The sequence below is a fragment of the Taudactylus pleione genome, unplaced genomic scaffold (assembly GCF_031769625.1).
Source record: "Taudactylus pleione unplaced genomic scaffold, aTauple2 ptg000177l, whole genome shotgun sequence".
NCBI classification, from domain to species: domain Eukaryota; kingdom Metazoa; phylum Chordata; class Amphibia; order Anura; family Myobatrachidae; genus Taudactylus; species Taudactylus pleione.
The window spans coordinates 1,198,477-1,224,852 of NW_028284579.1; the positions used below are offsets into that span (position 1 = coordinate 1,198,477).

At 43.0% G+C, this 26,376-nt stretch overlaps 1 protein-coding gene across 1 annotated transcript in view; it reads left to right on the plus strand.

Moving 5' to 3' along the window:
* Positions 1–26,376, plus strand: part of CFAP95 (cilia and flagella associated protein 95) — an 82,912-nt gene that overhangs the window by 6,205 nt on the left and 50,331 nt on the right. Inside the window, exon 2 of the mRNA XM_088475715.1 lies at positions 17,805–17,916. Within this exon, the coding sequence (XP_088331841.1) occupies positions 17,805–17,916 (112 nt within the window). The remainder of the gene's footprint in view (positions 1–17,804; positions 17,917–26,376) is intronic.

Below are 26,376 nucleotides of genomic sequence, written 5' to 3' on the forward strand. Positions count from 1 at the left end.
TTAAATCGCCTAGTGCATAAAAGCCATATAAGAATGAGTCAGTTTAGTAGTCGGACCAAGCCCCGAAGCACTCCCCCTAGGGATAGAGGAAGTGAGGATGGAGGACAGAGAATACAATGAGGATTCAGCAGTTTCAATTTGTACCCACTGTAGATTGATTGTAGGTGTAAACCAGGTGAGTGCTTGGCTTAAATGAGTAACGTAATAATACTTTCGCACATCAGGAAGTCCACGTCCACCATCTATAGGACTTCTAATAAGAGTAGAGAGTTTCACTCTAGGTGGTTTACCTAGCCAAATAAATTTAATTATTGCCCCTTGCACCCGTCTCAAAACCTCACTAGGAATTCTTACTGGTATAGTCTGCATAAAATAAAGAATTCTGGGCAGCACATTCATTTTAACTGCAGACATCCTGCCAAACCTAGAGATTATCTGGCTCCTCCAAGTTTTAAAATCTGATTCCACATTAGCAAAAAGAGATGGGAAATTTTCCTTATACAAAGAACTATAGCAACTAGTGATATGGATCCCAAGATATTTTATCTTTTTGGAACGCCAAGTAAATTGAAAATTATGTTCTAGTAAATTACGGGTATCTGGGGAAATATGTAACGGAAGGGCCTCCGATTTAGAATAGTTAATCCGATATCCAGCAATTGTAGAATAAGAGGATAGAGTTTGAAAAAGGATAGGGACAGAGGTGTGAGGGGAAGAAAGTGTAAGTAATACATCATCCGCAAAGAGTGACAATTTATATTCCCTCTCACCAACTTGAATCCCTTTAATATCAGGGGAAGACTGTATTAAAGAAGCAAGAGGTTCTATAGTTAAAGCACAGATTAAAGGGGAAAGGGGACAGCACTGCCTGGTGCCATTACTAATTCCAAAGAGATCAGAGGGCCTGATTCAGACCCGCTCTGGAGAACAGCTTAATATCGTTATTAAGAAGGGATATAGGCCTATAACTTGAGGATACATTAGGGTCCTTCCCTGGTTTGTGTATAACAACTATTCTAGCCTCCAAAGTACTAGGAGATAGTCTCACCCTTAAGAAACCCATTAAAAAGTCTGCACAAATGGGGTAATAGAATAGGTTTAAATTTCTTATAGTACAGTAGGGAGAAGCCGTCTGGACCAGGGGCTTTACCAGATTTTTGAGATTTTAACGTCTCTTCCAACTCTTCTAATGAAATATCTGAGCTTAATTGGGCGACCTTAGAATTACTTAATCTAGGGAGATGACACCTTGCCCGAAAATAATCGATATCCCTGTCTAAAGAGAGAGAAGGAACAGAATTGTGGTTAGAGTTATACAAATTTTGATAAAAGGATTCGAATTCCTTCACTATCCTCTCAGGGTCATGCATTAGAGCACCCATTCTAGTTTTGATTGACAAAATATTTTTAGATGAGATTTTAGCTCGTAATTTTCGAGCCAGTAGCTTATCGGCTTTACCCCCCTTTTCATAATACCTCTGATTTAAACGACGGAGACAGAGTTCTGTCTTATGGGATAGTAACACATTAAGTTCTCCTCTAACTTTTAATAAGCTGATCTAAGTCAGATTGAATAAGAGAAGATTTATGTTTTAATTCTAGTTGGTGTAGCTGTGTAGTTAAATCCAAAATGGCTTGGGTACGATTTCGTTTCATTCTAGAAGCCATTTGAATAAAATGGCCACGTAAAAGTCATATCTTTGATATCAGGGGTCTGATTTATGGAAAAGTAATCCTTGAGTAAGTGGAAAATCTGTGTTTATAACATCATTATTTTGTAAAAGAGAGTCATTTAGGCACCAGGAAGGAGACAGAGAAATAGGAGAAAGACAAGACAAAGTGAAGGAAGCCGGGGCATGGTCCGACCATGTAATGGAGTGTATATTAACCTCATCAATATGAGGAGTCATGGCCTGACCAATAAATATCATATCGATTCTGGTATATATCTTATGCACTTGGGAAAAAAATGTATAGTCTTTGGCAAAAGGGTCCTGCACCCGCCAAGTGTCAAACAATAAGTGGTTTTTAAGTAGGGATAATAAGGCTTTAGAATTGCACTCTCCAACATAGGTCAATGAAGGAGGCAGAGGATGGGATCTATCATATTTTTGATGAAGAACTGTATTAAAATCCCCTGCTAATATAACCTCCCCCTTACGGTGATGTGAGATTTTTGAATCTAGAGCAACAAAAAAAGAAGATTGATTTATATTCGGGGCATAAACATTCACCAATGTAACCAATGTGTTATTTAACATACCCAGTATAATAATGAACCTACCCCTCCTATCTCTGAACACCGTCTCCGGTTCCAATTGTAAATGACTTGCAACTAGAATCGCCACTCCCCTTTTTTTCTGTGAATGATCACAAGCATGAAATACAACAGGATACCTTGAGGAACGGAGTTCTGGGTGGGAAGAACCTCAGAAATGCGTTTCCTGGAGAAAAATCAAATCACCGGACATTTGCTTTTTTTTTAAATTTAAACATTAATGCAAACAAACTGGTTTAAACCAAAAAACTGTTTTTTATTTTAATTTTTTCCAACCCTGAATCAGAATAAATTGCTACAAAGATGGTGTAAAATTGTGAAATTCATGGGTCTTTGAATATATTTTAGGCACAGTGCCTCAAAAGGTATGTAGGGCCTGATTCAGAGCCGCTCGCTCTGAATCAGGGCCAGGCTTTTTTTTTTTTTTTGGAGCGGCCTCCTGGCCGCTTGCATAGCTGTGGGTGACCACCCACAGCTATAGCGAGCGGCCATGATGATGGTCGCTATGGTCAAGACCATCGCGACCATCGGGCTTGCGACGAGACCCTTGTGGTAGGGTCTCGTGGCCACAAGCCCCAGAGAGCTTCTGGCTCAAATTGAGCCGGAAGCTCTCCCACTGACATCACTGGTGATGTCAGTGGGCCGCCCCCAAACGGCAGGCGTTCTCATGGGAACGCCTCCGTTTGGGCAGCCACCCTCCCGGCCTGCCCACCAAACGGGGCTAGCTGTCACTCAACATCGACAGCTCGCCACCTTTGGTGGAAGACCCGGAGCGACGGAGTGCCCGTCGCTAGCCGGGTCTCGCGCATGTGCACTACAGAGCCGGCTCCTTCATGCGCTGTGGGTCACCATCGACCCGGTTGTGAGCGCTCAGCGCTTGCGACCGGGTCTGAATCAGGCCCGTAGTTCAGTTTCTGTCACAGTTGGCTGAGACAGATAGACCCGTTAGTAAAACAACACTTCGAACACGCAGAGGAGCATCAGAAAAAGCATTACGACACTCGGGCAGTGGTTCATTCTTTTAACCCAGGTAATAAAGTTCTCGTTCTTGTGTTCACCCACAAAAATTAGTTATTTGCACACTGGCAGGAACCTTATGAGATGGTTGAGTTGGTTGGACCAATGAACTACAGAGTCCACCAGATACGAAAAGACAGGATGAACAAATGCATCATATAAATTTGCTAAAGTCTAGGCACAAAGAAAATCCTGGAATTTCACTGACGCCTGATGGCTTGTTCCACTAAAAGTGTTACCATTTGTTCTACATAGAGCACACACTACAGTTCAAAGGGTCATGGATAAACTCCTGAATCCCCACAATGTATATGCTGCTGCATATCTATCCTCAGAACAGGGAATCGCATCTTCCCAAGGTAGAGACTGTCTTGACATCTTTGATGACATATGGCCTTACTGACAATTATAAGTGTGCCTTGGACATGCAAGGGACAAAATAACTGGGATATGTAGTTGGATGTGGGAAGGTTAAGCCTCAAGTAGACAAGGTGGAGGCCATAAAGAACTAGCCCAAACCAGAGAGGAAGACTCAACTAAGGACCTTCCTATGCTTGGTAGGGTACTAAATACAACAACAGAGTACAGGCGTTAAATATTACCAATGAGATGTAAAATACTATCAAACAGAATAAATTGTTACTAGTCAGCAGCAAAAAGACGTGTGTTTGTGAGGACACACATCTGCCACCAATATATATGGTGTAACCAAAAGAAAAATATATTAAATCAATTTGCGCTAATCAAAAGTGAATGAAAATATGTACAAAAAATATACATATACAGTGCATCCGAATAGTATTCACAACACTTCACTTTTTCCACATTTTGTTATGTTACAGCCTTATTCCAAAATGGAGTAAATTAATTTTTGTCCTCAAAATTCTACACACAATACCCCATAATAACAACGTGTAAAAAGTTTTTATGAGCTTATTGCAAATGTAAAAAAAATAATCACTGAAGGTGCATACACACACACAATGATTTTTTGAGCGATTATCGATAACGATATCGTTCAATCGTTGAAAAAATCGTTCACTTTCTGAGTTAAAACGATTAACGATTATCGTTCATGCGCATTCACGTTTGTAGTTCAGTCAGACTGACCAACTCAACTATTTTCAGTAAGGGAATATGCAAAAATCGTTTGTAGTTCAAAAAAATCGTTCATTACATTTAGTAAATTAATGATTTTAGTAAACGATATTTATTCATTTTTCCCTTTGAAAAAATGAACAAAAAGCGTTTACTAAAATCGTTCATTTAGAAATCACGTGTACATAAGTATTCACAGCCTTTGCCATGAAGCTCAAAATTGAGCTCAGGTGCATCCTGTTTCCACAGATTATCCTTGAGATGTTCCTACAGCTTAATTGGAGTCCACCTGTGGTAAATTCAGTTGATTGGACATGCTTTTGAAAGGCATATACCTGTCTTTATAAGGTCCCACACTTGACACTGCATGCCAGAGCACAAACCAAACATGAAGTCCAAGGAATTGTCTGTAGACCTCCGAGACAGAATTGTCTCGAGGCACAAATCTGGGGAAGTGTATAGAAAAATATCTGCTGCTTTGAAGGTCCCAATGAGCACAGTGGCCTCCATCATCCGTAAATGGAAGAAGTTCGGAACCACCAGGACTCTTCCTAGAGTTGGCCAGCCGTCTAAACTGAGCGATAGGGGTAGAAGGGCCCTAGTCAGGTAGGTGACCAAGAACCCGATGGTCACTCTGTCAGAGCTACAGCATTTCTCTGTGGAGAGAGGAGAACCTTCCAGAAGGACAACCATCTCGGCAGCAATCCACCAATCAGGCCTGTATGGTAGAGTGGCCAGACGGAAGCCACTCCTTAGTAAAAAGCACATGGCAGCCCACCTGGAGTTTGCCAAAATGCACCTGAAGGACTCTCAGACCATGAGAGACAAAGATCGTGAATGCCAGGCGTTATGTTTGGAGGAAACAAGGCACCGCTAATCACCAGGCCAAATACCATCCCTACAGTGAAGCATGGTGGTGGCGGCATCATGCTGTGGGGATGTTTTTCAGCGGCAGAAACCAGGTGACAGAATAGAGGGAAAGATGAATGCCGCAATGTACAGAGACATCCTGGATGAAAACCTGCTCCAGAGCGCTCTTGACCTCAGACTGGGGCGACTGTTCATCTTTCAGCAGGACAACGACCCTAAGCACACAGCCAAGATATCAAAGGAGTGGCTTCAGGACAACTCTGTGAATGTCCTTGAGTGGCCCAGCCAGAGCCCAGACTTGAATCCAATTGAACATCTCTGGAGAGATCTGAAAATGGCTTTGCACCGACGCTTCCCATCCAACCTGATGGAGCTTGAGAGGTGCTGCAAAGAGAAATGGGCGAAACTGGCATCATATTCAAAAAGATTTGAGGCTGTAATTGCTGCCAAAGGTGCATCTCAAAGTATTGAGCAAAGGTTGTGAATACTTATGTACATGTGATTTCTTAGGTTTTTTTTTTAAATTAAATTTGCAAAAATAGCAAAAGACTTTTTACACATTGTCATTACCCTGGGGTATTGTGTGTAGAATTTTGAGAACAAAAATGAATTTATTCCATTATGAAATAAGGCTGTAACATAACAAAATGTGGAAAAAGTGAAGCACTGTGAATACTTTCCGGATGCTCTGTATAATCAGGAGGACGTATACGTGAATAAAAAATATATAATTTAATTATCTAATATACAATGCATACACAAGATGATATCTATCTAAAATACAACTTGCTGTATCCTAATATATCAAACACATGAGTATAACATAAAATGCTTAGTACCTTATCTGCATAAAAATAAACAACTCGTGTAAATACACAACTTAGATTACAATAATAGCCCCATTATATTGTTTCTGATAAGACTAGAAAATGATACTAAATATAAAAGTCTTAGTCCAGAGAAAGATACAATGTGGCAAGGAAAGTGGAACAAATCAATAGTCACTGCTCTCAGGATATGATGACCGCCAAAGTCCTGTGCACAGGTAAAGTAATCCTGGATTTCCACCGTAATGTGGTTTGTGGATAGATAGCTGTAATCTGTGACCAGCCCTTGTATCTCCCACTGCCGAATGCTGCTTGGATTGTAAGCACTAACATCCACTTTAAGTGCTGAGAAACATTATATCAAAACCTGTTGGCTGAAATCACCGTATAAAAGAATAGTAACGCACTCGTGCAGGATAATACACCTATCATGAGGTGATAGCTTTCAAGAAAATGGTGATCTTGATAGTCCCGTATTTTTCTCCACATGTTCTCCTGAGGAGCCCATGTGGAGAAAAACCACAAACCACATTATGGTGGACATCCAGGATGACTTTACATGTGCATCGCACAGGACTTTGGTGGTCGTCATATCCTGAGAGCGGTGACTATTGATTTGTTCCACTTTACTTGCCACATTGTACCAGGAGCGATAAGCTGGTATCTTGATCTGGACTAAGACTTTTATATTTGGTATAATTTTCTAGTCTTATCAGAAACAATATCATGGGGCTATTATTGTAATCTAAGTTGTGTATTTACAAGAGTTGTTCATTTTTATGCAGATAACGTACTAAACATTTTATGTTATACTCATTTATTTGGGATTGATATATTAGGTTACAGACTGTTGTATTTTAGATAGATATCATCTTGTGTATGCATTGTATATTAGATAATTGAATTTATATATTTTTTATTCACGTATGCTTCCTCCTGATTATATATGTATATTTTTTGTACACATTTTCATTCACTTTTGATTGGCGCAAATTGATTTAATATATTTTTCTTTTGGTAGGGTACTGCCACCAGTGTCGGACTGGGGCATGAAGGGCCCACCGGGGGAATGCAGTGATAGGGGCCCATTTTTTTGGTCGTGGCAAGCCTCCAGATGGGGTCTGGACCACTTTAAATAAACATAGTAAATACTGTTAGTGAATGCATGATAATATACTAGACTAATAACAGCAATGCTGTTAGAAACGGATGGTTAATCAGGCAAGATAAGTCTGGTGACAGCCTTGAGGGATGGTATGCATTGACTAGTCGTGGAAACTGGCTAAGGGTATGATGCAGCTTTTCAGCTGTAGAGGCAGCCTTGAGGGCTGGTATGCATTGACTAGTTATGGCCAAGGGGCTAAGGATGTAATGCAGCTTTTGGGGTGTTAAGGCAGCCTTGAGGGCTGGTCTGCCTTGGCTAGTTGTGGCCTGAGGGCCGAGGGTGAGATGCAGCCTTTGGGCTGATGAGTCTTTGATGGAGTGTGCACAAGACGAGGAAATGTTACCAATGCCGCCGGGTTGACACTGGCGGAGGTACGCCGGATTGCGCACTTGGGACGCCCTTGTTGCGACCAGTGCCGCCGGGTTGACACTGGCGGTGCTATGCAAAGCTGCGTACTCAGCGCTGGGATGCTGCCAATTTCACCGGGTTGACACAAGCCGCCGGACGCTGGCATGTGCCCTGGATGGTAGTGAACGCTGGGATGACACATGCGGCTGAGGGCAGATTTACACACCGTGCTGCCTAGATGGTACAAACAGCACACGGCAGATGGAATGCGGACCGTACCGCCTGGTTGGAACAAACAGCAGAGAACTACAATCAAACTGGACACAGGGAACTTGACTGAAAATCAGGAGTCTGGCACAATCGTAAACACGAGTGATGCTATCGCCAGCATCGGAGCAGCGCTGACAGCAGCAGGATATGGATTCCAGAGCCAATCCGGAGCAGCCCCAGAATGACAGACGGGAGGTAGGTGGAGTCTCAACGAACGCTAGCTGAACGCTAGCCCGGCATTCAGCTTGCACAGCATTGTCCGTGCGGCTGCTTGTGACAAATGTATTGTAGAAAATACACCATAGTCCTGTGCAGTATAATATGTGTCCAGTCTGTAGCGTTCCCGCTCGGCTGTTTTAGCGGGGCACGGCGCCCTGCCCTCCTTCTGGAGGGCAAAAAGCACCCTGCCTTCACAGCCTGTGGGTCGCAGCATCCCGCGGGTGGGGAAATGTGCGGTGACCCGGTCACCGCCGGAGAATAGGCATCGGGCGCATGCGCCCGACATCAATTCTCCCTGTCGGAAGCGCTTGCGGGTTTCCCGGCGTGTCCGTAAGTTCCGGGCACGCCCCCAATAGTGCCGAAAAGGGGACACGTCTTATAGACACGCCTCCTTTTCAATGGCCACACCCCCTCTCTAGCTCCGGCACCCTGCCTGCCGCCGGAGCTAGAGTGAACACTAAGTCTGGAATGTGATCCTTAGAGGAGGGGGCGGGCGCTCAGGCAGTGGGCCCCATCGGAGGTTTCCCCTGTGGACCAGTCCGACCCTGACTGCCACTGATTCATTGAGAGGTATCCAAGTCAGGCTGCTTCTCTCACCAAACTACCTAAGAAAGCTTGTCCAGATATACTAATCTAGAGCCTGATTCAGAGAGGTACACTATTCCGATGTTTACGCAGCTGAACGATAAACTCGATTTACTTGCAGTATGTTTGACAGTCAGGGAGCATTTGGGGGAGGCAACAGGGAGTGACAGTAAATACCACAGGCGTGTTGTGACCGTTTTCGGGGAGTTTCACAGCCTGCATCTGCGACTCTGTACGCCATGGCCAGATTAAGGCTTGTGGGGGCCCCTGGGCAACAAACTTGTGGGGGCCCCTATCAATATAATTGTATTACAAGAATATATATGTATCTATATACAGTGCCTTGCAAAAATATTCACCCCCCCTTTGCATTTTTAATGTTTTGTTGACTCACAACCTGGAATTAAAATGGATTGTTTGAAGGTATGCACCATTTCATTCACAGAACATCCCTACAACTGTGAAGTTTTTTTTTTATATTGTGAATCAATCAACATTTAGGACAACATAACAGAAAACTTCAGCGTGCATAACTATTCACCCCCATAAAGTCAGTACTTTGTTGAGCCACCTTTTGCGGCAATTACAGCTGCAAGTCGCTTTGGATAAGTCTCTATGAGCTTGCCACATCTTGCCCCTGGGATTTTTGCCCATTCCTCAAGGCAAAACTGCTCCAGCTCCTTCATGTTGGATGGTTTCCGCTTGTGAACAGCAATCTTCAAGTCTGACCACAGATTCTCAATTGGATTGAGATATGGGCTTTGTCTAGGCCATTCCAACACATTTAAATGTTTCCCCTTAAACCACTTGAGTGCTGCTTTATCAGTATGCTTTGGGTCATTGTCCTGCTGGAAGGTGAACCTCTGTCCCAGTCTCAAATCACAGGCAGACTGAAACAGGTTTTGCTCAAGAATATCCCTGTATTTAGCACCATCCATCTTTCCCTCGACTCAAATCAGTTTCCCAGTCCCTGCTGCTGAAAAACATCCCCTTAGCATGATGCTGCCACCACCATGTTTTACTGTGGAGATGGTGTTCTTGGGGTGATGGGATGAGTTGGGTTTGCGCTAGACATAGCGTTTTGCTAGGTGGCCGAAAAGTTAAATTTTAGTCTCATCTGACCAGATCACCTTCCTCCACATATTAGGGAAGCTGCCCACATGCCTTTTGGCAAACTCAAATCATGTCTTCTTATTTTTATCACTAAGTAATGGCTTTTTTCTGGCCACTCTTCCATAAAGCCCAGCTCTATGGAGTGTACAGCTAATTGTGGTCACATGCACAGATACACCAGTCTCTGCTGTGGAACGCTGCAGCGCCTTCAGGGTTACCTTTGGTCTCTGTGCTGCCTCTGATTAATGCCCTCCTTGCCCGGTCTGTGGGTTTTGGTGGGTGGCCCTCTCTTGGCAGGTTTGTTGTGGTACCATGTTCTTTCCATTTGATGATGATGGATTTGATGGTGCTCCGGGGGATCATCAAAGATTTGGATATTTTTTTATAATTCAACCCAGAATTGTACTTCTCAACAACTTTGTCCCTGACTTGTTTGGAGAGCTCCTTGGTCTTCATGGTGTGATGCCTCTTGCTTATACCACTTTCAGACAGAAAAATCCCGTTCAACCCGGGAAGGACCCGGGAATTTGCTCCTAACCCCCTTTCACAGCACATAATTCCCGGGAAATTCCTGGGTAGACCCCTTTCACACAGAACCCAGATTATCCCTGCAATATACAGTGTGTCATAATAAATGGACTGCTTTTATGGCACACAGAGATGAGTTCATGAAAAGTGGGTGGTGTCTGCTCACTGCATACATACATTGACATAGTATAGACGACACAAGTCTTGTTTTGCAATCAAATTTTTTTTATTTCAAAGCCTCATGTTATGTACATTTTATGTCACATGTAACACCTGCTGTATTCAATTTTTTAAAGTGCTTCTTTTATTTTTCAACCAATATGCATTAGCCTTTAAAAACATGGCCTTAATGCATTCAATAATTAAAATAATTATATCTATATATAAAGACAATAGAAAAATAGGTTGTGCTGTCATGGAACTGAAAAATATAATAGGGGAGGCACCCCTACTATTAGAACTGTGTGTCAGGGCCAGCCTTAGAAACGACACATATACAGTATACATTTTGTAAAACAGCGGCCACACTTGGGAGAAAGCTCACGACTGGCCTGTTAAGTGCAGTATACAAATTTTAAATACAAAAGAAATGGAGGTAGTGTGTGTACATTCTAAATTATGTACACCCCCATATATACACGTAGCTGACTTAAAGGGCACCCACACATTGCCCTAAGCTCTTGCTAGGCCTGTTAACAGCAGGATAAATAATATTGTCAAAAACATCAAGCTTCAACAAAAAAGAAATATAAAGTAGAAAAAGTAGACAGCAAACATGTAAAACATCATACAAGTCTACAACTGTCTGTAGGCAGTGCTGACAATAGTGCTAAGTGGAGTGTTATGATGAGTGTCATCTGAATAACTATGCACTCTGCCATCCTGTGTATTTAATCCCCATGCCATCTGCATAAGTATGCACAGTGCCATATTGATTAGTATTTCCTGTGCCGTCAGGACTATTATGCACAGTGACATGTGGAGTGCTAGCCACTGTGCCCTCTGGACTGGTATTGGCATGTGGACTGCTCTGTACAGTGACATGTGGATTACTATTCCCTGTACCATCTGGATAACTATGCACTGTGCCATGTGGAGTAGCATGAGGTGGATTGGAGGGGTTACTTTGCAGAAATGGTAGCCCTCTGCTATGCTGTTGGTCATTTCTAACCAGACCCTCTGAGTACTGAGGAGGATACATTACATAAGGTTGTGGAGTGTGTAACCTAGACACTAGACCATTAAGGAAGGACATCTGTTCCTCTCTGTTTTCACGTGAAATTTGTTCGTGTAGACCAACAAGCTGACTGACAAATTAATTTTGTAACTCTCTTTCATTGTCAAAGAAGCGCTGGAGTCGGGCATCCTCCTGTGCTTGGGATTCAGCATCAGAATCTCGCAGCTGATTTACCAGGATTCTGGTCATTGTGTGCGTTGCTAGCTCCATCTTGGAAGTTTTTTCTTCTGCTCTGGTACTTCAAAGACTAGGAATAGAAGAAAAGAAAAAATACATTTACAAATGAATTCAAAGCAGTAGTAAACATATATATGTGCTTGCGGCCTACTGCACACTAGCTTCACATTGCAACAGATACATTGAGTTTAGATTTCAGCATAGTAAAATCAGCATAGTCATACTATAATGACAAGTCAATACAGGACAATGTTAACATCCCAAAAATAGTGGATGTATAGTAACTTACTGTTCCTGCGCAATGTCGGAGTCTCAGTCTGTGCAGCAGTTGGCATCCCACTCTTACTGCTTCCATTCGCCTCAACCACACCCTCCAGTGTATTGGTGTCTGGGACCCCCATGGCAGCCATCGGATCTGTGTCACTTATCTCGGTGATGTCATCAAAGAGTATTGGTAGTGTCATTGGGCAGGATTGGCTGTTCTCCGGGGTAACACTTCGTGAAGATGCACAACTAGATGATGATATGGCAATGGGATTAACCAGTGCAGAATTGCCAAAGACTTCATTACACTGATCGTAGTACACCCATTCCATTCTGGCAGCACCACTTTTCCGCCTGTTATGGTTGTGAACTTTGTTGTAGTATTTGCGTAGAGCTTTCAGTTTGTTCACTACCTGCTGCTGGGTCTGCACAATGCCCCTTGAGGTGAGGACCTTAGCTATGTTTGTGTAGACTATCGCGTCCTTCACTGTGCCACTGATCTGTTTGCAGATCTCCTCCTCCCCTCTGACTGCCAGTAGCTCACGGATCTCCTCATCCTTCCAGTGCGCCATGCTTCTCTCTCTCCTTTTCTGCAGCACAATTGTGACATCAGACGCCAGCGCCACTGCCCCGCCCGCTCAGCCAATCAGCCTGTGCACCGCCATCTCAGCCAATAAGTGCTGTTTACTATGCCCGGAGTTGAAAAACCCGGGTCGGCGCCTTTCAGACAGCCGCCAACCCGTGTAAGACCCGGGTAAAACCCTGGTAAATACCTGGGTCGAAGTACCGGCAATTAGGTCCCGTGTTGACCCTTTCAGACAGAGCCGGAAAATTACTGGGTTCTTTTCTCTGTCTGAAAGGGGTATCAGTGGGGTTGCAGCCTCTGGGGCCTTTCAGAAAAGGTGTGTTTATACTGACTGATCATGTGACACTTAGATTTCACACAGGTGCACTTCATTTCACTAATTATGTTCAAAATGAACTAGTTCACTCAGTTCACAGCTCTGGCAAAGATCAGTTCATCAGGAGCTAAAACAAGTGGGAGGAGTTAGACACAGTGACAGAGAGAGCACAGTAGCTCCATTAGGCATGAGTCGGTACTGCTAAACGACCACAGGTGGCACTACTATGTGACTTTATGAGGGCTGTGTGCCACTCATTGAACTGATTGTCATGATGATTCATGAGTTATTATCTAGTTCACCAGTTCAATTAGGTCATTGACTCTTGTAAGTCACATGATACATTCCCCATCAGCTCTTTCTCATACATTCATCATGTGTCCGTACTGCTAAACTACAACAGGTGGCACTGCTGTGCTCAGACATTGTGAGGATTCTGTATAGCTCATGAGTCATTATTCTCCCGGCATATAGGTCAGTAGTTCGTTTAGGCTAGTGAGTGGAAAGTCACATGATACATTCCCCATCAGCTCAAGACACAGTGCTGAGTGCTGCTTGCCATATACTGTAGTTATGTTTATTCCACAAGACATAGGGGGTGATTTGATCAATTGGAAAATTTGCCCATAGCAACCAATCAGCTTCTGTCATTTTATAGAAAGTGCTAGATAAATTACAGAAGCTGGCATATACAACCCCTACACTATCAGACCCATTATCTCCCTTAATTCTGAAAAATAAAAAATTGTGTATATTTGAGAGGAAAACAGAAATGCAATTATAATACTTATGATTTATAGCAAACCATGTGCCATCAAGGGTGCTGGGTATCATAATGCTGTAATGAAGGGCCTATGTTTATGTGGAGGCCTAGAGCTGTAGTCCCATCCACCCCATTTTTAATCTAGCCCGGGTGTGCATTTAGTGACATTAATGGGTGCAATTAAAAAATGAGATGGGGTAAAGGTATGTTTTTCCCGATTACTGTTTTTCTTCCCAATTACTGTGTTTTAAAAGCAAAAAAAAGTGACATGTCACAATAGTCTTAATTTGGGTCTTTCTCAAAAATAATTAACATTATAGAGCTAAACATGTCACTACTACCTTGCTGTATAAGTGATTTGCTTTTTTAAAATATTAAAAGATCAGACATATTAAACATATCTGATCATTTGAACAAGAATCATCTAGTAGAAATGCTGTACTGTATGTGTACTAGACTAGTTCTGTTTCCAATCACTTCTATCAGCAATGTATTGGAGCCAGTGATGCAATTACCTAAATGAACTGTTCTTTTGAACTACTCTTTTGAGTGAACTAGATCATAATGACCTAATCACCAAAATGAACTAGATTTCCCTTCACTAGTTGATTAATTAGTGCTTAGAGAGAAGTATAAATAGGGGTTTGTTGTGGGTGGGGCAATCAGCGCTGAACTACTTGGCCGGTCACTAGATAGGTGACCTTTGTATAGTCAGTGACAGGATCGCAGGATTCTCTTTAGAACTGCTGGATGTGAACTTGCTGTTGCTGTCTTTGCCATCTTGACTACTCTACTCTCAATAAAGTACAGCAAAGTGGTTCTGAAAATGTAAAAGTATTTGAAAGCATTTCAAACACAGAAAACTGTTTATTTAAAACCCTCATCCACTCACTGGTCATATCCAGATTGGACTACTGTAACCTTCTCCTAGCTGGCCTCCCAGTCTCTCACCTCTCTCCACTACAATCTGTTCTCAATGCTGCTGCTCGGCTCATCTTCCTCTCCAGACGTTCTATATCTGCTTCCCCTCTCCTTCAAGCCCTACACTGGCTCCCCTTCCCCTTCAGATGCCAATTCAAGGTTCTTACATTCACCTACAAAGCCCTCACCAAATCCTCTCCCGCATACATTTCTGACCTTCTCTCCCTTCACACTCCCACCCGCCCACTTCGCTCAACTAATGCATGCGCCTCTCTTGCCAACTGATTACTTCCTCCCACTCCCGCATCCGAGATTTTGCCCGTGCTGCTCCCTACCTTTGGAATGCTCTCCCTCTCCCTATCAGACTCTCCACCTCTCTACAAATCTTCAAACGGGCTCTCAAGACCCACTACTTCATCAAGGCCTTCCAGCACTCCTCCTAACCCACCTCATGCTCTTTCCTTCCTATCTTCCCCTTCTGTGTCACGCCTGTCTGTCTGCCCCTCCCCTTAGAATGTAAGCTCTCATGAGCAGGGACCTCTTCCCTCATGTGCTTCTCTTTACATTTTCTTCTACTCTCTACTCCCCATTAGGGCACCTAACACGGGACCGCCAACTCCCGGCAGCTTATTGTGAGTGCTTTAATCACTATTTCAGCAATGTATATAAGTTGTGTCCCTGTCCTGCACTGTAATGTACTGTAAGTTACTTGTTTCTTGTTCACTTATTAGTTCTATGTACTATGTAAGGCGCTGCGGAACACTTGTGGCGCAATATAAATAAAGGATAATAATAATAATAATAATTTAAGCATAATAGCAACAGCAACATTTCGGGCAGTCTTTAGCCCTTTATCAAGCATGTAAATTGCTACCTCCTGCCCGGAATTTTGCTGTTATTATGCTTAAATAAACAGTTTTCTGTGTTTGAAATACTTGTGGAGCACCACGGTTTCAAATACTTTTATGTATGTTTACCTCTAGCACCCATCTTGTTTCTTCAATTTTTTAAATAAATACTGTAGATACAATGTATTAATTTACACTACCGTTCAAAAGTTTGGGGTCACCCAGACCATTTTCTGTTTACATGTAAACTGACTTTTATCTATCAAATGAGTTGCAAAATGAATAGAACATATAGTCAAGACATTGGTAAGGTTAGAAATAATGATTTTTATTTGAGATAATAATTTTGTCCTTCAAACTTTGTTTTCGTCATAGAATGCTCCTTTTGCAGCAATTACAGCATTGCAGACCTTTGGCATTCTAGCTGTTAATTTGTTGAGGTAATCCTGAAGAAATTTCACCCCACGCTTCCTGAAGCACCTCCCACAAGTTGGATTGGCTTGATGGGCACTTCTTGCGTACCATACGGTCAAGCTGCTCCCACAACAGCTCAATGGGGTTGAGATCTGGTGACTGCGCTGGCCACTCCATTACAGACAAAATACCAGCTGCCTGCTTCTTCCCTAAATAGTTCTTGCATAGTTTGGAGGTGTGCTTTGGGTCATTGTCCTGTTGACGGAGAAAATTGGCTCAAATCAAGGGCTGTCCACATGGTATGGCATGGCGTTGCAAAATGGAGTTGATAGCCTTCCTTATTCATAATCCCTTTTACCTTGTACATATCTCCCACTTTACCAGCACTAAAGAAGCCCCAGACCATCACATTACCTCCACCATGCTTGACAGATGGCATCAGGCACTCTTCCAGCATCTTTTCACTTGTTCTGCGTCTCACAAATGTTCTTCTGTGTGATTCAAACACCTCAAACTTTGATTCGTCTGTCCATAACATTTTTTTCCAATCCTCCTCTGTCCAATGTTCTTTTGCCCATATTAATCTTTTCCTTTTATTATCCAGTCTCAGATATGACTTTTTCTTTGACACTCTGCCTAGAAGGCCAGCATCCCGGAGTCGCCTGTAGACGTTGACACTGGCGTTTTGCGGGTACCATCTAATTAAGCTGCCAGTTGAGGACTTGTGAGGCATCTATTTCTCAAACTAGATACTCTAATGTACTTGTCTTCTTGCACAGTTATGCACTGTGGCCTACCACTTCTCTTTCTACTCTGGGTAGAGCCTTTTTGTGCTGTTCTCTGAAGGGAGTAGTATACACTGTTGAAGGAAATGTTCAGTTTCTTGACAACTTCTCGCATGGAATAGCCTTCATTTCTAAGAACAAGAATAGACTGTCAAGTTTCATCTGAAAGTTCTCTTTTTCTGGCCATTTGGAGAGTATAATTGAACCCACAAATGTGATGCTCCAGATACTCAACTAGCTCAAATGAAGGCCAGTTTTATAGCTTCTCTAATGAGCAAACCCATTTTCAGCTGTGCTAACATAATTGCACAAGGGTTTTCAAGGGTTTTCTAATCATCCATTAGTCTTCTAACGCGCTTAGCAAACACAATGTAACATTAGAACACTGGAGTGATGGTTGCTGGAAATGGGCCTCTATACACCTATGTAGATATTCCTTTCAAAAACCAGACGTTTCCAGCTAGTATAGCCATTTACCACATTAACAATGTTTAGAGTGTATTTCTGATTAATTTAATGTTATCTTCATTGAAAAACACAGTGCTTTTCTTTCAAAAATAAGGAAATTTCTAAGTGACTCCAAACTTTTGAACGGTAGTGTATATGGGAAATTTGTTGCTATGCCATAAGTTTGATAGCTTTCAGGTAGCATTTATAAAGCAGAATATAAGATCACCTCCGAATTACAGCAAGTAGTCAGTCTCCAAGTTAGAATGAGTTCAAATATAGTTTCCGACCGGGAAGTGATTGGAGTCAACAGGTTTGTGCTTCCAAAACACTCTGAATTTATTCTGAACAATTCACTACTTTATAGCACTCTTAATTTGTATGTATTTACTTATCTAATAAAATTTGCATACATATTAATAATTCTCAAACATAATATATTGTCACTAGAGGACAGTATTACACTAAGTAAAATAACTAGAATGAATAAGCTTATAAATGGTAGCTTTCATTATCTGTATAGATATCTTCGGCCTTGGATCACATAAATGTAACAAGGTGCAGCTGGGGAATATAATTTGTTAAAGTGAATTATAACAAGGGTCTTTGTGACATGTCTTTGTCTGAATCTAGGAATTGAACACACACAAAATGGTGTCTGATATGCTAACATGGCTTCTGTCTTTATCAAAACAAACAAGAATAAATAAATATTTGTTTCTCTTTAGGCATGAGGAGCGTGAGAGTGAACCTAAAGATTACGATGTGAACAAGTCTCCTCTACTCAAAGGGAATTTCCGTCACTCTACCTATAGAAGACTTGGAACTTCAGATATTAAGGTAAGAATCTTGTGTTTTAGCCTTTGTGATTTAATTATTTTAACTTTATATTGATTTTTTTTTGTATTCATTGACATCATTTTATCTATCACAACGTATTTAAGCTCATCATTTTCTGTATCTTATTTTAGTATTTTTCTTTGTTTCTAAGCAGTTCCACTTTGGGGGAAAAGAAATAATAAAAGTAATGGCTGAAATCTAAATAAAGTAGATTTCAGCCATTACTTTGCCATATACCTGGCCTTACAGTATTTTAAAAACCATGGCTTTTTAATGTGGTTAGTTAGAGCAAGGTGTAGGTAAATGTACCACACTGATGTTCTGGTTTAAATGGGAAACTTATAGTACTGAGCCTATGTCTCAATGTACCAGATTTTGCATAGGTCAGGACTCTGCAAATATGTTATACTCTTGAAGCTAGCATACACATGTATTAGCCAGGCAAAATGTAAGATTATTTTTACATGACAGCCACTTATAAATTGCTAACCATATACATAGCCCCCACCCTCTTTACACACACCTCACACATTTTACAGACACTACACTCCCCCCTTCAACACATCATAACCCTTCTCTATCTCATTCTATCTCTATCTCCGAATCCATTTCTTCTTCTTCATCTCCATATTCTAACCCATCTTCAAGTCAATTCTCTCTGTTCTCTTTCACTCCTCAAAGCCATTCAACCCCTCATCAGCATCAGTTTTGCAAACTCCTCCTCTTATCATAACATGACCCTTTAATCAATATCGCCATCCTTTCCACCTCATAATCAACTACCCCCATCATCTCCCTTTCATCATTATAAGCATAATAATTACCGCCCCAATCCTCGTATTCATCATTACCCCTTTTATCCTCAGTCATCATTATGCCTTCCTTCATTCTTATTAATTAACCCTTGTATCAATCATCATTAACCCCTCCAATCTACATATTTGTAACCCCTTTCATTGTGCATTATTAACCTTTTCTCAGTAAGCTACCACGATATCATTAGCTATCTCAAACATTATGTTATCCTTTAATATTAATCCCTCACCCCACCTCTGCACCACTACCCCACATTTACTCAGAGTTACATCATAATGATTCTTCACAGCTACAGTGTTGCTCAAACAGGTCCTACATGTTTTCAGGTTAGAATCTTTGTGCCCTTAATATGAGTTAACAAATAAAGAGCAGTGCAAAGCACACCACATGTATTAAATGATAAAAGTGAGCTGAACAAGTAGTATTAAAAACATTTAATAGCCCCAAAACACTGTAACAGTAACACTGATAAAAACAATCAACATGAAATAACATATAGAAAAATGGCAAAGTTGAAATGTGCTGATGTGCAGTTAAATGAACTAATAGGGATATATTTACTAAAGTGAGAGTTTTAGAAGTGGAGATGTTGCACATAGAAACCAATCAGATTCTAGCTATTATCTTCTAGAAGGTGCTAGTTAAATGTTAAGTAGAATCTCACATTAATAAATATACCCCTTAGACTCCTAACACATTGCACAGTGGGGAGTATAGTTCATAACAGTACAGAATCAAATTAAAGTTCCAAACACCTTGTTGCAGCTGATTAAACGTCACACTGTAATGGAATATAATATGGAAGGTATGACAAAGTTGTTAAACGGCAGAAATAAATACTAATTAGTGTCCCGGATTCTGAAGGAATGTCCCTCCTTTCAGAGATAGTATTTCCAGCCCTTAGTAAAGGGATCCGTTAGCAGTGAGTACCGCGTTTCATTCACACAGTCCCAGGCTGGTTCCTAATTGCACGTGACTCCAAGGTCCAGTTTACTCACAGTATGCAAAAAAACCTTTTAGCAATAGATAACCCCTCAGTAACAGTTACCTGTTAAGATGCCAGTGGCCACTGGTCCTAACCAAATTGGAGATATCCAGTCCATCCAGCGGATCAAAAGACGCCCTGATGTTGACCACAGATGGTGTATTTATAATAGTTTATATATCATTAAAAATCTGCAATATCATATAGAAACATAGAATTTGACGGCAGATTAGAACCACTTGGCCCATCTAGTCTGCCCCATTTTTAAACATATTATTACCTCAACCCTTATTGATCCTTACTACTTCTGAAGGATATCCTTATGTCTATCCCATGCATGTTTAAAATGCTCTACTGTGTTAGCCTCTACCACCTCTGATGGGAGGCTATTCCACTTGTCCACTACCCTTTCTGTCAAGTAATTTTTCCTCAAATTTCCCCTGAACCTACCACCCTCCAGTTTCAGAACATGTCCTCTTGTTCTAATACTTGTCTTTCTTTGAAGAATGTCTCCTTCCTTTACCTTGTTAAAACCCTTTATGTATTTGAACTTTTCTATCATGTCCCCCCTAACCCTTCTCTGCTCCAAACTATACATATTAAGATCTTTTAGTCTTTCCTGGTACGTGGTTTTGCACCATTTTAGTTGCCCTTCTTTGTACAGTCTCTAATGTATTAATATCCTTCTGGAGATATGGCCTCCAGAACTGAACTCCGTATTCAAGATGAGGACGTACCAATGACCTATACAGTGCTATTATCACTTCTTTCTCTCTACTACTGATTCCTCTCCCTATCAATCAAGCATCTGACTTGCCTTCCTCATTGCTTTGTTACAATGTTTACTTACCTTTAAGTCACCTGAAATAGTGACTCCTAGATCCCTTTCCTATTCAGTAGTTTCCAGTATAGTGCCATTAATACTATATTTAGCCTTTGGATTTTTGAGACCCAAGTCCATGATCTTGCATTTTTTGGCATTAAACTGTAGTTGCCACGTTCTTGACCATTCCTCTAGTCTACCTAGATCATCAATCATTTGTTTTACCCCTCCTGGTGTGTCTACCCTGTTGCATACCTTTGTGTCATCTGCAAAAAGGCATAGTTTCCCTTCAATACGATTTACAATGTCACAAATAAAGATATTATAAAGCTCTGGTCCAAGTACAGATCCCTGAGGTACTCCACTGGTAACATTTCCCTCTTGAGACTGCACTCCGTTTACTATAACTCTCTGTTTCCTATCCTGCAGCCATGATCTTATCCATTAAACTATCTTTGTATCCAATCCCATGCTTTCCAGTTTATTTAACAGTCTGCGATTTGTAATAGTGTCAAAAGCCTTACTAAAGTCTAGATAAGCTATATCTTTGGCCCCTCCTTTATCTATTTCCTTAGTCACACAGTCAAAAAAGTCCATAAGATTTGTTTGACATGATCTCCCCCCAGTAAATCCATGCTGTTTGGGATCCTGCAAATTGTTGGATTGGAGATAATCTACGACTTTCTTTTAAGAGTGTTTTCATCAATTTCCCTACTACTGATGTAAGGCTCACTGGTCGGTAGTTGCTTGCCTCTTCCTTGCTTCCACTTTTGTGCAGTGGGACAACGTTTGCTCTTTTCCAGTCCTCTGGAATGACTCCAGTAGCTAGTGACTGGTTGAATAATTCTGTTAATTTTATTACCAGCACCCCTTTAAGCTCTTTTTTAGTATCCTTGGATGTATCCCATCAGGCCCCTTTGATTTATCCACTTTCAGTTTTGAGAGTTCTGTTATGATCTTCTCCTCTGTAAATGTGCTTGTTCCTACCTCCTTTTTCTGATCATACCTGCAACTTAACTGTGGTCTCTTGCTCTCTCTCTCTCTCACTAGTGAGTACTGAACAAAAATAATTATTAAGATGATCAGCTATTACATTGTCTCCCTCAACAAGACTCCCTCTTTCTGTCTTTAGTCTTTTTATTCCACATTTTTGTTTTTCTCCTTTCGCTTATATATTTAAAAAAAGTTTTGCCCCCTTTACCCACTGACTGTGCCATTTACTCCTCAGCTTTTGCCTTTGCACATCTGATTACTTTCTTAGCTTCCTTCTGTTTTACAAGATACTCCTCTTTGTCTTCATTATTTTGCATCTGCTTGTATTTCCTAAAGGCCATCTTTTTTGCATTCACAATACTTGCTACCTCTTTCCCAATCCATACTGGCTTTCTTTTCCATGTGGTTTTCCTAACCCTTTTGATACAAAGGTCTGTTGCCTTTAATAATGGGATTTTGGTACCTACCGGTAAATCATTTTCTCTGATTCCACAGAGGACACTGGAGGTGCTTACGCTGGGGTATAGAGGCGTGGATAACTGGAGCTGGCACTTTAAATAATTTAGAAGTGTGAAGCTCCTCCCCCTCTATGCCCCACAAGCCCTCAGTTTAGAAAATGAAAACCGAGAGGAGATGGAGAACAAACGGAGTAAACAAAAAAAAAAAGGAGAGAAGAACACACATGACAGAAGCATCCAACATACGGAATGAGCCGAACAGGCAGGCTAAGAGCGCAGAGGTGGGCGTCCAGTGTCCCCTGTGGAATCAGAGAAAAGGATTTACCGGTAGGTACCAAAATCCCATTTTCTCTTTCATCCACTAGGGGACACTGGAGGTGCTTAAGCTGGGGATGTCTCAAAGTTTTCCCCACGGGCGGGAGCGCTCTGCGGCGCCTGCAGAACAAGGCTGCCAAAACGGGATGCCGAAGTAGCAAACGTATCAAATTTGTAAAACCTGACAAACGTGTGAACTGAAGACCAAGTAGCCGCACGGCACAATTGTGACGTGGAGGCTCCTCTACCGGCCACCCATGACGCACCCACAGAACGTGTGCAATGAACCAAAATGGACGAAGGAGGCCGACGATCAGCACTATCATAAGCCTGATGAATAGTCAGCCGGATCCAACGTGCCAAAGTCTGCTTAGACGCTGGCCAACCCCTCCGAACAGCATCATAGAGGACAAAAAGTGACTCAGACTTACGGAGGGACGCTGTCCTGGCAACATAGATGCGGAGAGCCCTAACCACATCCAAGGTAGAAGATCCACCAGAGTCCTCCAGCAACGACGATATCACAATAGGCTGATTGATATGAAAAGCCGACACAACCTTGGGAAGGAAGGTGGCTACCGTCCAGAGTTCTGCCCTATCAGCATGAAACACAAGGTAAGGTGGCTTACAGGACAGAGCACCCAATTCCGAAACTCTACGAGCTGAAGCGAGAGCCAAGAGGAGGACAGTCTTCCAAGACATGTACTTAAGATCGACCTCCTCCAAAGGTTCAAACATGGGCGACTGAAGAAATAGAAGCACTAAGTTTAGGTCCCAGGGAGCTATCGGAGGTACAAAAGGAGGCTGCACGTGCAAGACCCCTTGAAGAAACGTCTGCACCTCAGGAATGAGGGCCAATTTTCTTTGAAAGAAAATGGAGAGGGCAGAAACCTGCACCTTAGAGTTCCCAGCCGAAGGCCAGAATCCAGACCCGTCTGAAGGAAAAGCAGAAACCGGGACAACCGAAAAATTCTAGACCGAAGACCCCGACTGGAACACCATGAGATATAAGCACGCCAGATGCGATGATAATGCGCAGCCGAAACTGGCTTCTTGGCGCGTAGCATGGTGGGAATAACCGCGTCTGGGATGCCCCTGCGTCTTAGGATATCGGTTTCAAGAGCCACCCCGTTAAACACAGTTGCGCTAAGTCGGGGTGTACGAATGGACCCTGCTGTAGAAGATACGGGCGTAGAGGAAGGGGCCGCGGATCGTCTGACAATAGGGACCGAAGGTCCGAGAACCAACTTCTCCGAGGCCAGTTCGGAGCTACGAGAATTACAGAGGCTGATTCTTGTTTTATCCTTTTTAGAAGACGAGGAAGAAGCGGAATCGGAGGAAAAAGGTAAACGAAGTCGTAGATCCACGGACTTGTCAGGGCGTCTACCGCTTCCACCTGCGGATCCCGAGTTCTTGAGACGTATACTGGGAGCTGACGATTCAATCGCGACGCCATGAGTTCTACCTGAGGACATCCCCATTGACGTATCAGCGCGTTGAACACCTCTGGATGAAGCTTCCATTCCCCGGGATGCATATCCTGTCGACTCAGGTAATCTGCTTCCCAGTTGTCCACACCCGGGATGAATACTGGCGACAGGATTACTGACTGTTTTTCGGCCCACTGAAGGATCTGAGTTACTTCCCGCATAGCCATGCGACTCCGAGTCCCTCCTTGGCGGTTGATGTAAGCGACGGCCGTCGCGTTGTCGGACTGAACTCTTACCGGACGAGCCTTTAGAAAGTCTGTTGCCTCTGTCATTGTAAATCGAGTTCCAGCACATTTATGGGCCACTTCAGTTCTAGAGGGGACCATCGACCATGAAAGTGATAATCGAGGACTACTGCTCCCCATCCTCGAAGGCTGGCATCCGTTGTTACGATGATCCAGTCCCACACTCCGAATCTTCTGCCCGCTAACAGATTGTTGGATTGTGTCCACCAAAGAAGGGCCACTCTGGTAACCGGGCTCAGACGGATCTGTCGATGAAGAAGCAGATGAGACCCTGACCCCTGTGATAGCAGGTCCAGCTGAAACACCCTGGAGTGGAACCGGCCGAACTGTAGTGCCTCGAAAGCTGCTACCATCTTCCCCAAGAGACGCAGACAAAGAAGCAGGGACACCTTCCTTGTTCTGAGGACCAGCTGAACTAACAACCGGATATCCCGAGCCTTGTCTATTGGAAGAAAAACCCGTTGTGAGGCCGTATCCAAGATCATGCCCAGAAACAGAAGTTTCTGGGACAGATTGAGATTTGATTTCTTGAAGTTGATTATCCAACCGTGTTGGATTAGGGTCTGATATGTCAGTAAGGCCTGATTTAATAGAAGAGATACCGATGGAGCCTTGAGTAACAGGTCGTCCAAATAAGGGATTATGTTCACTCCTGATGACCGAAGGAGAGCGATCATGACTGACATGAGTTTGGTGAAGACGCGGGGAGCCGAGGATAACCCGAACGGCAATGCCCGAAACTGATAATGATCCTTCAATATGGCGAAACGCAGAAAAGCCTGGTGAGGTTCCCAAATGGGGACATGGAGATAGGCATCCTTGATATCCAGGGATAATAGGAACTCCCCTGGTTCCAAGCTCGCTATGACTGACTGCAGAGACTCCATTTTGAAGCGATAAATCTTCAGATACAGGTTCAAAGACTTGAGGTTTAAGATGGGCCTGACCGAGCCATCTGGTTTTGGTACTACAAACAGGTTCGAATAAAACCCCAAACATCTCTGATGCTCCGGAACCGGAACTAGTACAGATGATACTACTAGAGACTGGATAGCCTCCTGTAAAACCTTGGCCTTGCTTGCAGGAATTGGCAGACTTGTGGTGAAGAACCGAGGTGGAGGGGGGACTTCGAAGTCTATTCGGTACCCCAGGGAAATTTAGTCTGCGGATCCACGGTTCGGTAGAGGTCTGGTTCCAAACCTGTTGAAAGTTTTGCAGGCGGGCTCCCACTGCAGGAGGTCCCAGGTGGGATGGAAGACCGTCATGCCACCTGCTTTTCCACTGGTTTAGGCTCTAGTCTACGTGCAACAGGGTGTGGACGACCTCTGCCACCTCTATGTTGCGTGGGAGCACCTCTGGCTCTACCACGAAAGGAATGTGGCGCACGAAAGGAATGAAACGAAGGTCCATTGTAAGGTCTTCTGGGAGCTGGAGCAACCGACGGGAGGAAGGAAGACTAACCTCCCGTGGCCTGGGATATCCATTTTTCCAGTTCCGGGCCAAACAGCATATCGCCAGTGAAAGGTAAACCCTCCACCGCACGCTTGGATTCTGCGCCCGCTTGCCAAGTGCGCAACCAGAGGGCTCTGCGGCCCGAAATAGCAGAAGCAGATATGCGAGCACTAATCTGACTGACTGATATCTTTCGAACCTTCTCCCAGGTAAACTGCAGACTCACGGATGTGTTCTGCTAGTAGACGTAACTCTGCTCTGGAGGTACCAGAGTCCAAACCGGTAATCAACTGGTCAGCCCAGCCGACCACTATCTTGTTAACCCAAGCGGTAACAAGGGTGGGTCTAAGTTGAGCACCCGCTGCAGTATAAATTGATTTTAGCGTTGTCTCCAACTTACGATCCGAAGGATCTTTTAGTACTGTAGCTCCCGGTACTGGGAGTGCTGTTTTCTTAGAGAGACGGGAGACTGATGCATCTATTGGAGGGGGTGTTTCCCACTTTTCCATCATGGATGATGGAAAAGGATAGCTAGACGGAAACCGGCGCGGAATTTGGAACCGTTTATCCGGTTGCTTCCAGGCCACTGAGAGCTGCTGTTGAAGTTGCTGTGAGAACGGAAAAACCGCAGAGCTCTTTGGTTGTTCATGAAATAATTCACACTCCTGGGATGCAGGTATTACATCCTCAGGTAGATTCAGAACTTTTCTTACCGCCAAAATTAGAGATTCCACCCCAGCAGAAGTGTACTCTAATTCTTGAGGGGAAGCGTCCTGTAACGCCCCTTCTTCTGTTTCCTCCGTAGCGAGGAATTCTTCGTCCGACTCTTCTGATTGGAGAACAGTCGCCAGAGTACGCTTTTGTGTCGGTCTTTGGTAGGAGG